This window comes from Engraulis encrasicolus, chromosome 18 (assembly GCF_034702125.1).
Source record: "Engraulis encrasicolus isolate BLACKSEA-1 chromosome 18, IST_EnEncr_1.0, whole genome shotgun sequence".
In the NCBI taxonomy this organism is placed as follows: domain Eukaryota; kingdom Metazoa; phylum Chordata; class Actinopteri; order Clupeiformes; family Engraulidae; genus Engraulis; species Engraulis encrasicolus.
In genome coordinates this window covers 906,574-922,500 of record NC_085874.1, presented here as the reverse complement: position 1 = coordinate 922,500, position 15,927 = coordinate 906,574, and the positions used below count along the sequence as shown (strand labels likewise).

The 15,927-nt window shown below is 41.9% G+C and overlaps 2 protein-coding genes across 2 annotated transcripts in view; both read left to right on the top strand.

Annotated features, from left to right (window-relative positions):
- Window positions 1–4,413, top strand: part of LOC134468322 (b(0,+)-type amino acid transporter 1-like) — a 33,196-nt gene extending 28,783 nt beyond the window's left edge. Inside the window, exons 12-13 of the mRNA XM_063222264.1 lie at window positions 3,043–3,217; window positions 4,319–4,413. Coding sequence (XP_063078334.1) covers window positions 3,043–3,217; window positions 4,319–4,380 — 237 coding nt within the window. The 3' untranslated portion in view covers window positions 4,381–4,413. The remainder of the gene's footprint in view (window positions 1–3,042; window positions 3,218–4,318) is intronic.
- A 7,523-nt stretch (window positions 4,414–11,936) lies between these two features.
- Window positions 11,937–15,900, top strand: dynlt1b (dynein light chain Tctex-type 1b). The gene is made up of 5 exons (XM_063222719.1): window positions 11,937–12,052; window positions 13,183–13,224; window positions 13,315–13,438; window positions 13,854–13,931; window positions 15,648–15,900. The coding sequence occupies exons 1-5, from the start codon at window positions 12,026–12,028 to the stop codon at window positions 15,716–15,718; spliced, it is 342 nt and encodes a 113-aa protein (XP_063078789.1). The 5' UTR covers window positions 11,937–12,025; the 3' UTR covers window positions 15,719–15,900.
- The last annotated feature ends 27 nt before the right edge of the window (window positions 15,901–15,927 follow it).

The window sequence follows — 15,927 nt, the reverse complement described above, 5'->3', positions numbered from 1 at the left end:
TACTTCCAGGTCACCCGAATTCTGAGTCCTACATAAACAAAAGACGCCATTCAGAAGGACGTTTTTCTTTATTGCTTTTCTCTCTTTTCTAAGATTCAGCGTTTCATTTTCAGTACCTACAAAATAGCAAAATATGGCGTTTGGTTCTATTTCATAAACTGATGTTCAAGCGTAAATCATCATAAACGAGTCCTTATTCCTTTCTCATGTGATATCCAAAATAGAATAGTGAATGAACGAAAATATACACGGACCGAGAGGGCAAGGGAGAACTTTTAAAACAGCGCTATTAATATGCAACGCTATAACGCTTAGCGCGTATAAATCCCGCTTAGCGCAAATGCTAACACATTCTCAACCTGTTAACTTTGTGGGGAGAAACAGTGTAGATCCGTTTTGCATATACATTTCTGCAACTTGACTTGTTCTTGTGTTTGGCTATTCCTGGTGTGGGAAGACTTATGAGGGAGCACAGCACAAGATCTGTGTTCCACTGGCATCTTTGGTGTGCTGCTCACTTGTTCACTGTCATCACACGTCACTTGAAGTCAGTTTGCAAACGAGAGCTGATTCAGTCAGGCACGTTTTGATGTGCAAGCCTTCAAATTGCCAAAGTAAATTATACTTACACTTGTGTCATTAATGATATGAATCCTATTTATTTTGTTTCATTTCTAAATAAATGTTGGCAAAAATGCATGGATAGTACTAATTGGATGGATAGATCATTTAGGCCTACTATGGGATTGTATGCGTCATTGATTTGTGAGGCTACTTTGATACCAATGGCATTTCTTCTATAATGGGTAGGCCTAATAATACATATCATATCATGTGAGAGTGGTGCACTTTCAATCCGAAAGTGTAGTCTGGTGGGGTTTTTTTTGGTGGTGGTGGGGGGGGGGGGGTTCTAGAAGGAAGGGGGGCCCATTGATATTTTTTTTTGTCCCGGGCCCAGCCAAACCTGTCAGCGGCCCTGCACACACACACACACACACACACACACACACACACACACACACACACACACACACACACACACACACACACACACACACACATCAGGAGATACCTGCAGAGACCAGTCAAGGTAACACACACACACACACACACACCAGGAGAGACCTGCACAGACCAGTCAAGGTAACACACACACACACACACACACACACACACACACACACACACACACACACACACACACACACACACACACACACACACACACACACACACACACACCAGGAGTTCAAGGTAAAACACACACACATACACACACCAGGAGACACCCGCAGAGACCAGTCAAGGTAACACACACACACACACAGACACACACACCAGGAGACACCTGCAGAGACCAGTCACTACGATGATGAAGGTGATGAAGAGTTTGGCGGCTGTGAAGAAGTTCTGGACGTAGTTGGCCAACCGCACACTCAGAGAGTTCACCAGGAAAATTACCACTACACACACGCGCACGCACACACACACACACACACACACACACACACACACACACACACACACACACACACACACACACACACACACACACACACAGAGTTCACATGGGAGATTAGCACTACACACACACACACACACACACACACACACACACACACACACACACACACACACACACACACACACACACACACACACACACACACACACACACACACACACCCGCACACACACTTACACATTTCACCAGAGTGATCAGTACTGAAGACACACTCACACACACACGGATGAAAGACGCGACGCCACAAAGCATTTGCGGATCCAAAATAGATTTCTCTTTGATCGTTAACAAATTATTTGCGCAAATTATTTTGCTCTTCCAATAATTACTTTTGTGCCTGCTCAAAATGTTTCTGTACTGAGGAGAGTTTGCAAGTCACCTGTTAGCATTTAACGCCATGATGGTTCATAAGGACTGAGAAGCTGTTTACACGTACAGTATGGATCTTTTTGAAAACAAATTGGTTGTGGCCTTCTGTTTATACATAAACAAAGTTTTAAAATCCGCATCCAGCTTTAAAATTATCCCATTTTAGGAGGCTAAAACGCACAATGAATTTACACCATAACAGGATAAAAAAAAAATCCACATTTAAAAATATCCAGATATGTGTAAACAGCACCTGAAGCTCTATGGAAATTGATTGAGGTTTCACAGATCCGTCTCAAAGACGTGAGTGAAAACACAAGAGGAGCGAACCCCAGCATTTGAGGAGATTAAAAACAGACTGTAGGGATAACGTGGCCGATCATTTGGTATCAAAGAATAACATAAATACAATGATGCTATCAACATGCTAAAGCAGGAAAACTGACTACGCAAGAGAGATGTGTATCGAATGTCACTGACCATGTCCATGGTAACAATACTCAAGTCGGAGACCTTGGAAATATCTCTCTACACCCTGATACATGTTGTTTTTCACTACTGACAACACTATTTGATCAAACTTAAAGAACGCCATAATTGCATTAAGTCTGATTGACATTGTTTATTAATATAATTTCAAAACTTACCATCGAGGTGAGGTTGATTATGTGACTAGTCCTTGTGGCAGGAACTCGTTTCAGCTCATGCAAGATGATCAATGTAGTTCTCAAATTTTGGTTGTTAGCCGAGGGATATTATTGACATTACTTTATTATCATCATATTTTGTCTAATAAACACATCCATATGTTTGTGGTGTTCCTTTTAATGATGGGGAACGGATGCAGGAACACATGAATGCCGGTGGGTAACATCACCCTCTTATATTTTTGTCGAACATAATATGACCATGTTATTCGCCATAGAAACCAGATTCGCAGCATACGTCACGTCACGTCTTTTTTTATTTTAGAGTGCTAGTAAATTGTGAGTCTATATCACTGTACTGTTCATTCAAAATATAGGTTCCAATATAGGGTGTAGTTCCATATTGTCTCCTAGTTCCATATATTCTCCATTGTGTGTGTGTGTGTGTGCGTGTGTGTGTGTGTGTGTGTGCGCGTGTGCGTGCGTGTGCGCGCACTACAGGTGCCTGTGGTGGTTGCAGGGCTGGTGGTGTGCGTGTCTTGTTATCTGGTGTTGGCCCCCATCGTTGAGCAGCCGACCTTGGAGTATATTTACTGTACAGCTTTCATTCTCAGCGGCCTGATCATATACCTGCTGTTCATACACCACACACACACCTGGAGTCACCGCGTTATGGGTGAGTCCACACACACACATACACACGCACACGCACCCGCATACGAACACACACACCTGATCGTATACCTTTTCTATATACACCACACAAACAGCTGGACTCATAACCTCATGGGTGAGGACGCACACACACACACACACACACACACACACACACACACACACACACACACACACACACATACACACACACCTGATCTCTGGGCATTTCTCAGAGTGAATTGTTCTAGCCTTGCTAGTGCGAGTAACGACCATTTTTCGTGGATTTCACCAAGAAGTATCCAATTATTAATTACACTTAGAACTAGGCTAGTTATTGAATACTCTTTGGTGAAATCTGCGAAAAATGGGCGTTATACGTTACTTGCGCTTGTGTAAGTTGCAGCTTTGTTTCAACTACACTTAATAAATGAGATAGTGGGCTAATGAAATATTTATTAAATGAAATTTTTTTGCTCGGATGGCTCACAGGCAAATCTAAAAACTGTTGTGCTTAAATGGGATTTCTATAAATAGGTAGTGGGCATGATCGATTTCGCGCAACGTCTGCATGTGCATGCAGCATGCATTCTGGATGACAATGTTGCATGATGGTTAGATTTCTTGTCCAACTTTCAGACCAAATTTCAGTCATGTTGCGCCGACGAGGTGACATGTCACATGATGTCAAACTATTGCGGGATCAATGTGACTGCAGACGGACCTTGCTACTCCCGCAGTTGCTTATCCCCACTGATGTTCATCTGCATACTGCCTCCAAGGTCAACTGATTGGCCACCATTTCACTGTGTAGGCGCGTTGTCCCACACCCCTAAGAAAGTTTGCACTGCACCCCACTTCAGCCCCTCCTACCCACCCTTCCCCCCACACTTCGCACTCTTGGTGTGCTATTAGATCAAACAAGCGCGAGCTCATCGTCTCGTGCACATTTGTGGTCGACTTTAAATGCGCTGTGTTTAATACCTCCCACATTGTGATTACAAGTTTTCGCTCACATGCTTTATCAACATCGACCGACAGCAACGGAGTCAAACCAGCCTAGTATTTTTTGCTAATACAGTAATAATCATGTGAGAGCTGACTGTCATGTGTCTCTCTGCAGGACCAATCACCACACAACTACAACTGCTGATGCAGGTGGTGCCCCCTGAGAAGATGGACTGAAGACAACGCACGTACGCGCGCACACGCGCACGCGTGCGCGCACGCACACACACACACACACACACACACACACACACTATGGACTCTATCGGGTCAGAATTGTATTGTCTTCAGAAACTTCAACTCTTCAACTGTCAACTTTTCAACTGTCTGTTTTGTTTCCAGAATATTCAGACCCACATCTGTCTCTCTGTTTGTCTATCAGTCCTGGCTGTACTATACTGTACCTGGCTGCGTTTTAGTACTAACACATGTCAGGGTGGTGCAACCACATCTAATGCCACTATTGTATGGATATATATATATATATATATATATTAGTGCATATTCATTGAAGTAGGCCTACATTAATTACAAATTACTAATTCATTTATGGGCATTAGCTGTGGTTACATCACCTGACGTCTAGGCTAAAAAAACGTCATTGAACCATTTACATTTCTAGCATAATAATGCAATTTGCAGTTCGTTTGTCTGTTTTTTTGTTTCTGTTTAGCCTTTGGAAATCGCCATTTCACATTGAAGAAGGGTGTAAGCCCGAAACGTCTGTGATGTGAGGCGATTAAAAAAGAAAAGAAATCTGATGAGTGCCTCTTTATTTTTGAGATGTGAGTTCAACCATTTGTAATGGAAGCTATTTTGAGATGAGTCATTATCCTCAGTCAGCGGGATACACTAGGTGGGGAATAGCGGTAAGAAAACTGTTGATTTTCCATTGCGACACATACCCCCATTTGAGTGATGGTGCAAATGTGAAATATTAGAGATAAACAGTGGGTGAAATGGAAGCAAATTCAACCAATCAATAGATATAAGTAATAGCTACTTTACTGTTAATTGTGGACCCTTAGTTGGAAGTGTTACCAGTCGGGGTAACCACCGCATCCTATGCATCTATGGACTACCCGGGTCCCCAAGCCGTGTAGGGTTTCATTCTGCCCTGGATCACAATGTCTTTTTATCTAGTCTACCCATTCTCCAAACCTGACTGGAGATCTTCGCTGACGCCTCGGCCTTTGAGAGCGCTGATCAGGCAGCTGTGTCTTTGCCTCACCCCCACTGAAGGGTCGTCCTCTGGAGAGCCGGTAGGAGGAAGTGAACCGGCTGTGGCAGAGTCGTTTTCCACTGTATCCAGGACCGACTCCTGGCCCACACTGGAGAAGAGGCAAGCAAGGTCCAGCGCCACAGAGTCTGGGGCCACAGTCGGAGGAGGCTACTACTGTTGTGCAATCCTTGACAAATCTTCGGTAGTGCGATGCTAACCCGATGAACTGGCGATCGTCCTGAAACGAAGTGGGCGTAGGCCGTTCCTGTACCTTCTATATTTCGGCGGGGTCTGATGCCACCCCTTCTTTGGAGACCACATGCCCCAGGTAAGCTACCTGTCGTCAGAAGAGGCAACATTTCGCTGGCTTCAGTTTCAAGTTTAGGCCTACTTGTAGCAGCCTATCGAAGACTTGACTGAGACGATGCAACATCTCGGGCACGTCGCATTATGTCGTCCAAATAGACAAGACATGTCCCACTGCATGTCAGCTAACACCCAGTCCAATAAACGTTGGAATGTTACCCAAATGGCATGACATTCCATTCGAACAGTCTGTTTCTGGTGCAGTGGCCGCTCGGACAGGCTAGTGGTGTCAGTTCTATGTGCCAGTAGTGCGGTAAAGTTAGGTTGATATTGGACATTCATTTGACATTCAAAATAAAAACTTGATGGATCTGAAAAATACGTAAGTCTTGTGGTACATGAGGGACTTCTGTCCCTATGTTAAAAATATGGTTTGATGACTCATGGTCAAAAGGTCAAGGAGCCTAATTAGTTTATATCAACATATTGAGTATTTTTATTATTTGTAGAATTACTTGAGTGCTAAATCTAAAAAACAAGTCTTGTGGTAAATGAGGTATATTTATCTCTGTTTTATAAAACTGGTGTGGTGATCTGAGGTCAAAAGGTCAAGGAGCCTAATTTGTGCCAGTATCCAGACGCGAGGTCTAGTGTGCTGAACCACTTGGCAGTGGAGAGGGTGTCTATGGTGTGTTGGATGCGGGGCAGTGGATACGCAGCCTTCATAGTGCAGTCGTTCAGTGCCCGATAGTTGACACAGAGGCGGTAAGTTGCATCTTTCTTACGTACCATCACGAGGGCTGAGGCCCAGCTGCTGTCGCTGCGGCATGCCACAGCTGCACCTGGCTGGACCATGATGTCATGTTGCACAAGGCTTGTACGGTCGAGGTCGTTAGGCCCTGTTGAGAACACCGTGCTGCACTTGCATGAAAGTTGGGTGAGCTGGGGCTGCTGTTTTCGGTCAAGCTCAGCAACACTCTGGTTGTAAAGCTCTTGCAGGTGCTGGGGGACTGTGCTCTGGCAGTTCGGCCATGGCCGTGGTGGTGCTGGGTGGTAGAGCGTGTGCAGGCTGGAGGACTTTTTGCCTTCATGTTAGTATGATTCTTCTGACTCTCCATCAGAAATAGAATTACAACCTGTCTGTGAAGATTCTCATTCACTCAATGCACATTCCTACCTCCCGCAACACCAAATGCCACCACTAGACACATGAAGTTTCTAATGCACCACTGGTTTAAGTGTTACAGTATTTAAGGCTCATGCTCCAATGCATCGCTTCCAATTTCCCATCACTGTGACGAGGATGAGATGAGGCGAGACATGACCTGAGCTGAAGCCGAAGCCGAAGCCAAAAAGAATTTGACGAGCAGCTGATGATCGAGATGGATCGAGAGTGGCCACCTGCGACCTGATGGAAGATGCGCAACGGCATTCTTCCCGATGAGAGTCCGTGACCTGGGCGCAAGGGTTAATACCAGGGCCGAAATGGACGGGTGCGAACGCTCGCATCTCAGAAAGATACATGTAAGTCACTGATTCTTGAGAAAGCGGCTAAAACATGTCTCTGCAATAAACTGCCAATTCTGTTGAAAATGAACTACATTTTCATGAACAAAATGAATCCAGATAAAGACCCAGGGGTCTGTTACACAAATGTACAGTCGTTTGAAATATTTAAGTGTAATTTTATTACTTTTCATGGCTATAAACCTGCCCACACCCTGTAAAAACAGCTGTCCCAAGGACAGACATCATCATTTCAATTGACTTAAAATGTAAAAATCACTGATATTATTGAATAATATCACCCTGATGTGAAAGTCCATATTGAAGTGGTTCTGCAGATATGCACATAGTGCGTGTAAAGCAATATTTACTACTATTTTCTGATTGCTCAAAGTGTGTCCAGCATATTAGTCACCACTGTCAGATTTTTTTAAAAAGACAATAAAATCAGGTATGCACAAGGTCATTGTCATTACTTAGGACCCCGTTTCAAACCTTTAGCTCTACTGAATACTTCACCATCACTGAAGCTCCTGTAAGTTTACTAATTTTGCCTCAATTTGTTAATTTGTTTGGACACTGGTACTGTCCCAACCATAAACTGTCAACACCGTCGGGGGGTTTAATAGTATTATGTTACATTAATGTTAATTATATATACATTTTCAGAAGCGGCATGAAGCCCCTAAGAAACAGAGCGAAAACGAAGTGGCTAATGTGAGCAAAAAATGCACAATATGTAAAAGAGTGTTTTTTTGTCTCACACCGTCAGATGTCACCACCGTCAGATTTTGTTCCGCTCATCATCTTGTTCCATATTTTACTAAATTGTGCTGGTTAATGAAACATTACCAGACATGTTAGTAATAATTGTGACCCAAACTTATACTCCAGCCTCCACTGAAGTGCATTTGGAGGGTTTTTTGTCACAAAACCTGACGGTGGTGACATCTGGTGTAGTTCACAAAAAAGCACGTGTTTCACATGTTTTTGACAAGTTTTAAGAATATGCTTCCAATAAGTATCTACAATTATGTTGAATTGTAAAAGTAATTCACGTAAACATATTTTTTTACTTCTAATTCTGTCTGACGCTGGTGACAAAACCAAGAAAGAGCCCATTTTATGAAAAATGTAAAACATGGGGAGCTTGGCCAATACATTCACTGCACAGCCAAGACCTTCATCTATGATAATACACCTCTATATTTTGGATTTGAACAACTTAAAACCTGTTTATGCCACATTTTCAATAATCTAGGCCTACTTCCTAGAGTATCTAACAAATGAAGAAAAAACTCATGCACAAACATACTGTGCACACACAAAAATAAAGTGTTTATGCTAGATGCCATTGACTTGAGAGGGCTATTTATTTTGCTAAATGTAGGTAATAATTAGGTCACTTTCACCACCTTCAGATTACTGTCACCACCGTCAGTTCTTAAGTCACCACCGTAAGAAGGAGTTTTGGACATTTTAAATGAATGTCCTTACAAAATTTTCCTTTGGAGTTGTTGAATTACCAAAGTAATTGCAAATTTAAGCCTACACGAATATTTGTGAAATTACAAAAAATTGTTTGATCTATTTAGGCATTAAGTAAGCATTGTCTGACAGCACATATTTTTAAATTAGAACACATGAAGCCGTATTAAAATAGAATGAAAATGAATTTTCAACATTTAAAGGCGTATGTGTGAACCAAAAAACACACACAATCACTTAAAAACTCCAGATACATATGCAACCAAATCAATACACTTTTTATTGCTTTTAAATTGTGTCTGACGGTGTTGACAAAAAACAAGGTATGATCGGAGAAAAACCTGATTTCTGAAAAAAAATCAAAATGGGGAGATTGGCCTTGTGCATTTCTGAAAAGCCAAGACCTTTGTCTACGAGGATATACCATATTATTTTGTAATTCACTTCGTTTTTTTCTTTCGAGATTACAACCTGTTTTAGCCACTTTCTCAAGAATCAGTGATGTGCATGCCGCAACCTAGTCCCCGTGGCACTTCAAAAAGGCAGACTGCTTGGCTTCTCTGCTCTCTCACAAATCCCTCTCTCTCTTCCCCTCGCTCTCTCATCTGCCTTCTCACTCCTCCCTCCGACTCACCCTATTCTTGGGCCCCAGCTTTGCCACAGTGAACGTAGTGAAAAACCCTCAACAATATGTGTAACAAGTAAAGTATGAGAATGAAAATGAGAAAAATGAGAATAAAAATGAGAAACAAGTAAAGACCTTCCTCTTTCGAGAGTATCTACTAGACTAATGCTTGAGCTGGCCTAGCCCCAGGGCAGCCTCTTGACATGATGTCTAGTTTAGTTTGTGTGTGTGTGTGTGTGTGTGTGTGTGTGTGTGTGTGTGTGTGTGTGTGTGTGTGTGTGTGTGTGTGTGTGTGTGTGTTTACTCGTTATTTACTCTTTATTTACTCTTAAAAAAAAATAAAAAAAACGAACCCCTCTTTGCAACTGCACTTGTTGTTCTGTATATTTCCTGTGCACTTGGTATTTGCTTGTGATGTTGGCTTGATTATGCCCTCTTTTGAAAGTTGCTTTGGTTTTAAAGCGTCTACCAAATGCAATGTAATGTAATGTAATGTGTAACTGTGATGGCCGTTCTTATTTGTTCACCGTGTGAAGATTACCGTGCAGTGTCATGTGTGCCATGTGTGCGTTATGGTTTAGAAAATCACGTGTGTAGGCCCTGCGGTGGCCTAATAGTAGGGCACTGGGTTACTACACTGGCAACCCGGATTCCGGCCCGGGACATTTGCCAATCCAATTAGAGAAACAACTGTGGCATATTGAAAAGTGTGAACACTGGCTGGTGATGATCTCCCTGTGCCCCCTAGCATTTGCCATATACGCCTACAGTCTACGCGGCAGGACCGTGGTGCTGGGTGCCCTTCTGGAGAGACTGAATGGAACCCCTCCTCTGTTGGATGGACTAGTTGCATGCACGCACCCACACACACACACACATCCACTCACAGGGCTCCGTACCGCACTACGTGTAGATAAGTAAATATTCGTCTTTAACTGCTCTGGTGTCTTGGTGTGTTTGAGTGTACAATGCTCCTCGGGGTAGGTGATAGTATTCTTCTGTAATGAAAGCCCCCTTTCTGAAGCACGTATTGAACCCTTCCACAAACTTTCCTTTTAACTGTAAACGTGACATTTTCCCTTTCAAGCTACATGCACATTAAAAAGCTGTTTCACTTCTGCATAACATCCTGAAGGATTGTAATAAAACTATGAAACTATGAGAATATACTTTAGTGTAACTGTTCCAGGCATTTTTACCTCTGCCAAGGAAGTTATGGTTTTTTTTAGCTCTGCCAAGGAGGTTATGTTTTCGGTCGCGTTGGTTTGTCTGTCTGTCTGTTTGTTTGTTCGGATTTGGATGAAACTTTGTGGAGTTGTTGGAAATGACAAAAGGAACATCAAGTGATTACATTTTGATGGTGATCCGTATTACAATCCGTAACCAGGATTTTTATTATTATTATTATTCTTTTTGGGGGGGATTTTATTATTTTTCAGATTGGACAGTGGAGGAGAGCGAGGAAGCGAGGTGGGAGAGAGTGATGGGGAAGGATCGGGAATGACTCAAACCCAGATGGCCCGCGTAGCAGTTCAGTGCCCAGACGTTACAGCCACAGCTGGGCCCGGATTTTTTTTTTTTTTTTAAGATTCCTCACCATTGCGGGATAGGGCAGATTTTGACATTCCAGTTTCTAACTCCATATAAAGAGGCACGGAAAACTTGGGAAAAAAGGGTGTAATATAGTCAAATGTTCTATGACCTTGGCGGAGGTCTGCACTCTCTGAGTACATTTCTAGTTATTATTGTTGTTGTTGTTGTTAATACCTGTGAAGACCCTCATCCAGGCAGATCACAGTTTGTATAGGCCTAATTTATTCCACACAAATACAGAGAACTGTTTCTTCACTGAGATGAATCGGTGGCATGTCATTTTTCTGACGCCTCTTTGGTCCGACGTGTAGCCTATATTCCGAAAATTTCCCATTGATCCTACAGCCCATTAACCCGAAATAATTAAATTAAACCCTTTGCTCCGATAGCTCAATGTTCCGACCAATGGCTGTTTGAGGTCTGTCATCATAATTCCCCAGGTCGTATTCCTGCTCCAAAAATTCTGAAAAAGCCTACTCGAATGTTTGCTGTGAACAGCATAGCTGAGTGATTTAAAGTGGGAATTAAAGGGGGGGTGGGGGGTGCAGAATGGGTGGCTTCAAGTAGGCTAACCTGATAAAGTGCTGATAGAAAATTCCCTTGGCCCAACTCACGTGGTTTGAAAGGCTGGCTCTCATAAGAAACTTTGTAAATAGGCCTACTTAACCAAAGTCAGCAGCCTATCCCTTTTATATATTAGGGCTAGGCTGCTGACTTTGGTTAAGTAGACCAACTCTTGGCAAGTTTTGTTGGCCTTGTATTGTGAAGCAGGAGAGGGACAGTTTTTGTGAATCGGTGTCTGTATCCAACTTCATAAGTCATAACAGGCCTATGCTACTTTAAGTGTAGGTGAAAGTTGGCAAAGAGCCTTTACAGTGGAACACTAAATCTACCGCCCAAGTCCGACACGTTGTTACTTAGTTTCCTTACATTCCGTTACTTTATTGCTTCCTTGTGTTACTTTGTGTCTTCCATCTCATACTTGTGCTGTCATTGTAGTGCGCCTGCGCGAACTTGGGATAACGGGAGGCAACCGTAGAGACAACACAACAGCTGGTTAGCAACGGGGACAGGACAACATCATGGATGAGTTTCAGTCGGGAGACGAGGTAGGCTGCTGTGTAGTTTAGCCCAGTATAACATAAGCATAGCGAATACAAAGAGCGTATTAAATGAAATCATTCTGTTGTTTGGAAAAAATAGTTGGCCAACACGAATGTGATGCTCGGCACAGGAAGGTGTTCCCTATTGTCTGCGTAGCAGTTTTGCTACATCAGCCTTCTAATGCTAACCTGGCACAACTCTATCTGAATTCCAAGAACAGTTTATTTACATACTTACTCGTAGCTACGTAGTTTGCAACTGACAGCACAGTAGTGGTATCAACGATAGAATTAACTTGAGGTTGCTGTATCTTGCAGTGGTGTCACGCTAGCTATGAGCAAATGAGCATGGATGGAGTTAACCCTATGCGCTGCATTGCATTTCCGTCTTCTAGTTTCGGTATCAGATGCAAGCATTGAGAGTAAATAGAATGGAGGCCAAAATTCTATTTCATTGTTGAAGCCAAGTTGGAGCCAAGGTTGGACCCAAAAAGACCAAAAAATGGCCAAATCCCATTCATTCCTATGAGAGACATAAAACCCTGTATCTCCCTTAAATGCCACTCCAGGGGGATAATTTTTCGCTCAACTAGTAGGTCCCCTTGCTCTCCAACTTACCAGGGTGGTGATTTTTTGTGGTGATGTTTTGTTTTAGAGAGATATTAAAAGGTAAATTGACCAATGAGCATCAGAACATGGTTTGATTGACCGTTAGAAGTCTTGTTGTTGTCCAATCAGCACCTGCGTTTGGCGTTGCTAAGGTGGAATGTAAGTTGGAATGTTCCCAAATCTGGCTTCAAAGCGTTGAATGGCAAATAGGGTTGATTTGGCGTCCATTCTATTTACTGTCAATGGATGCAAGGCTCTACCATGGATCTGTAGATTATCTTAATTTGGCACCTGGCTGTGGGAAAATTATGCTTGGCTATGCAGAACAGTCAGAAATCTAGCTGACTCACCGTGTAGCCTATTACAATGTGCTTTGAAAATGTGTGACATCTCCCTAATGGCCAAATTCCTCTTTTCAATTAGGCCATTGCCACAACCTGCAATAACGGGCCTTTACCTCATTTCATAAATCCAGATGTTGCTTTTTATGACATTTACAATGTGACCAAAATGTGTTCTTTTTTTAGACAGCCTTTGTCGTGGACGACGTAAGCACAATCATAAAAGAGGTATGTCTTGGCTTTAAGCTGTCTCTTGTTATTGTACGTCTTTCACAAGTCATCCTATTCCTCCCTATGTAATTTACTTTCTCTCTCCAGTCTGTTGAAACAGCCATTGGTGGGAACACCTACCAACACAGTAGGGTCAATCAGTGGACAACAAATGTTGTGGAACAGTGCCTCAGCCAACTCAGCAAGCTTGGCAAACCTTTCAAATACATTGGTAAGTGCATTCGTCATGCCAACAAACATGAGTGATTAAGTTGATGTCACAGTCACACCACTCTCCAATGTGTTTGAAACCTGTTTTACATAGATGCATAATGATAATAATAACAGCAAAAACAACACAATTAGTATAGTGCAATTCATACAAATATGCAGCTCAATGTACTTTGTCAGATTGATTACTGGTAAAACACAAGTTTGTGTTGCATCCCCATAATGCACAACGTTCTGCCATTGGAACGCTGTAGTCATTGCAAAACTATAACTACCATACCACACCACTATGACATCAGCCCTTTAGAAATACATTACAAAATCTTAAAATGACGTTTTTGTATACAAAACTATTGTACTCCACTTGTTACCTGTGGCTCATTGAATGACATCCTGTTGTCTCCACCTGGCACTAGTGACGTGCATCATCATGCAGAAGAACGGGGCGGGACTGCAGACGGCCAGCTCGTGCTTCTGGGACAATAACACTGATGGTAAGGACACCACTGCTGACACAATTCACATTTAGAGAACAGGGGCCTCATGTACAAAGCTTGCTTATGCACAAAAAAGCTACACAAGTAACTTTTCACGCAAATGTTCAGATGTACTAAGACTGACTTAATGTGAAAAAGTGCATGTAGCCTACTAAATTTCATGTGAATGACACATGTGAATGACACATGGAATGAGTCTTCAATCATGGATGTTTATTTACATTCACCAAAACAAACCACAAAGATATGTTTTACATGTAAAACAAAACACAAGTCTACTGAAACAAAAGGAAATGACTGAACATCCATATGACTTGCTGGATCTGGCCGCAAGATTTCATCAACATCACATGCTACAGTATATCACGAAAGTGAATACACCCCTCACAGTTTTTGCAGATTTGTGAGTATATATTTTCATAGGAAAGCATTACAGAAATTTCAATTCGACACAATGATTAGTGACCATTTAACAACATATTTAACCGCTTACATTTCTTGTTCTCTCAGAATCAAAAACAAAATACGGCCATTATAATGTTTGAACATGTACTCACAAAAAAGTGAGTACACCCCAGATTAAAATCCGGTAGAGAAGGGGCCGTGCTGACTGGAATCGTCTCGAAATGAAAAGGGATTGAAAGGGAGGTCATCAGTGTGCGTTTCAACCTTTCTTTGCACTGAACTTTTACATTTTGAGTGTGCATCTGGCTTAAATAGATTGGTGTGAGATTTGAATGCAATCCTATGGAGAATATCATGATCTGCTTCAGTAGTCACAGTGCATGTTGACATGCATGTTTCTTTTAGGTGTATTTCAGATTGCCAATGTTGACAGCATCCATGCATCTACCAAACCATGTCAGTCCCACTACCATGCTTGGCTTTTGAGAGGATACACTTTTCTTTGTAAAACTCACTTGTTTACCACCACACATGCTTGACACCATCTAAATTAAATTTGCTTATCTTGGTCACTTCAGATCGCACGACATGGTTCCAGTGATCCATGTCCTTGGTCTGTTCATCTCTCTTGAGACCAAGATAACATTTTATTGGCTGTTTTCTGTATCACGTCTTGCAGTTTTCAATGCTTTGAAGTGCTTTTATTTAATTTAACATTCATTTGCTCCTGAAATACCCACGGAAGTAATTGAAACTTTTTTTAAAAATTCTGCATCGATTATGGAACTCGCCGCGTTGAATTGAATTGTCCATGCCCCGCATTGCATTGCCGAGTCGATTATTGTTGACACCACTACTGTCCATGTTAACCTCTTGCTCTTATTTCTTCAAATCCACGTCCTCTGTCTCGCCCTCTTCTTAGCCTCACTCTTCTGATGATTCTTTATCTTTCCATTGTTCTCCAAACAGAAAGCTTGCCTGAGGTGTACTTATAATTTGTAATTTATTTGTGTTCATAATAATTTGGAAAATGTGTGTAAAGCAGTGAGTTGTGTTTATACTAGTCATGCAAAAAGAGTGTTGTGCAAATCAGTAATAATTTTGGTACATTGATGTAATGTTTGTGTATTTGTGTAAAGAGTTTAGCAAAAAACAGCCCAAGTAACAAAATATGGGCTTCAGCAAACAGAAAAACTCAATTACTACTTCCTGTAGGTTAACTTACTAAGGTTGGCAGGTATGACTTAGCCAGGTTTATCTTTTAATGCGTTTTGTAAAAATGTATTTGTTATATTTGTGTCTTTCCAGGGAGCTGCACAGTGAGATGGGAGAACAAGTCAATGTACTGCATTGTCAGCGTCTTTGGGCTGGCCATCTAAAACACTAAACTGTGCTGCGCAGTACTGAACCTTCTGTATCAGCTCTTGACATATTTGTGCCTAATGTTCTCAAGCAAGACAAGCCTCTCGGACCAAAGGTTACACACTCATGAAAATCATCCCGCTGTTTTTACACTGAATGAAAAAAAAAAGAATAAATTATTTTGTCTTTCTGTAAATTATTTCTAATTTTTAGCCTACTTGTTCAC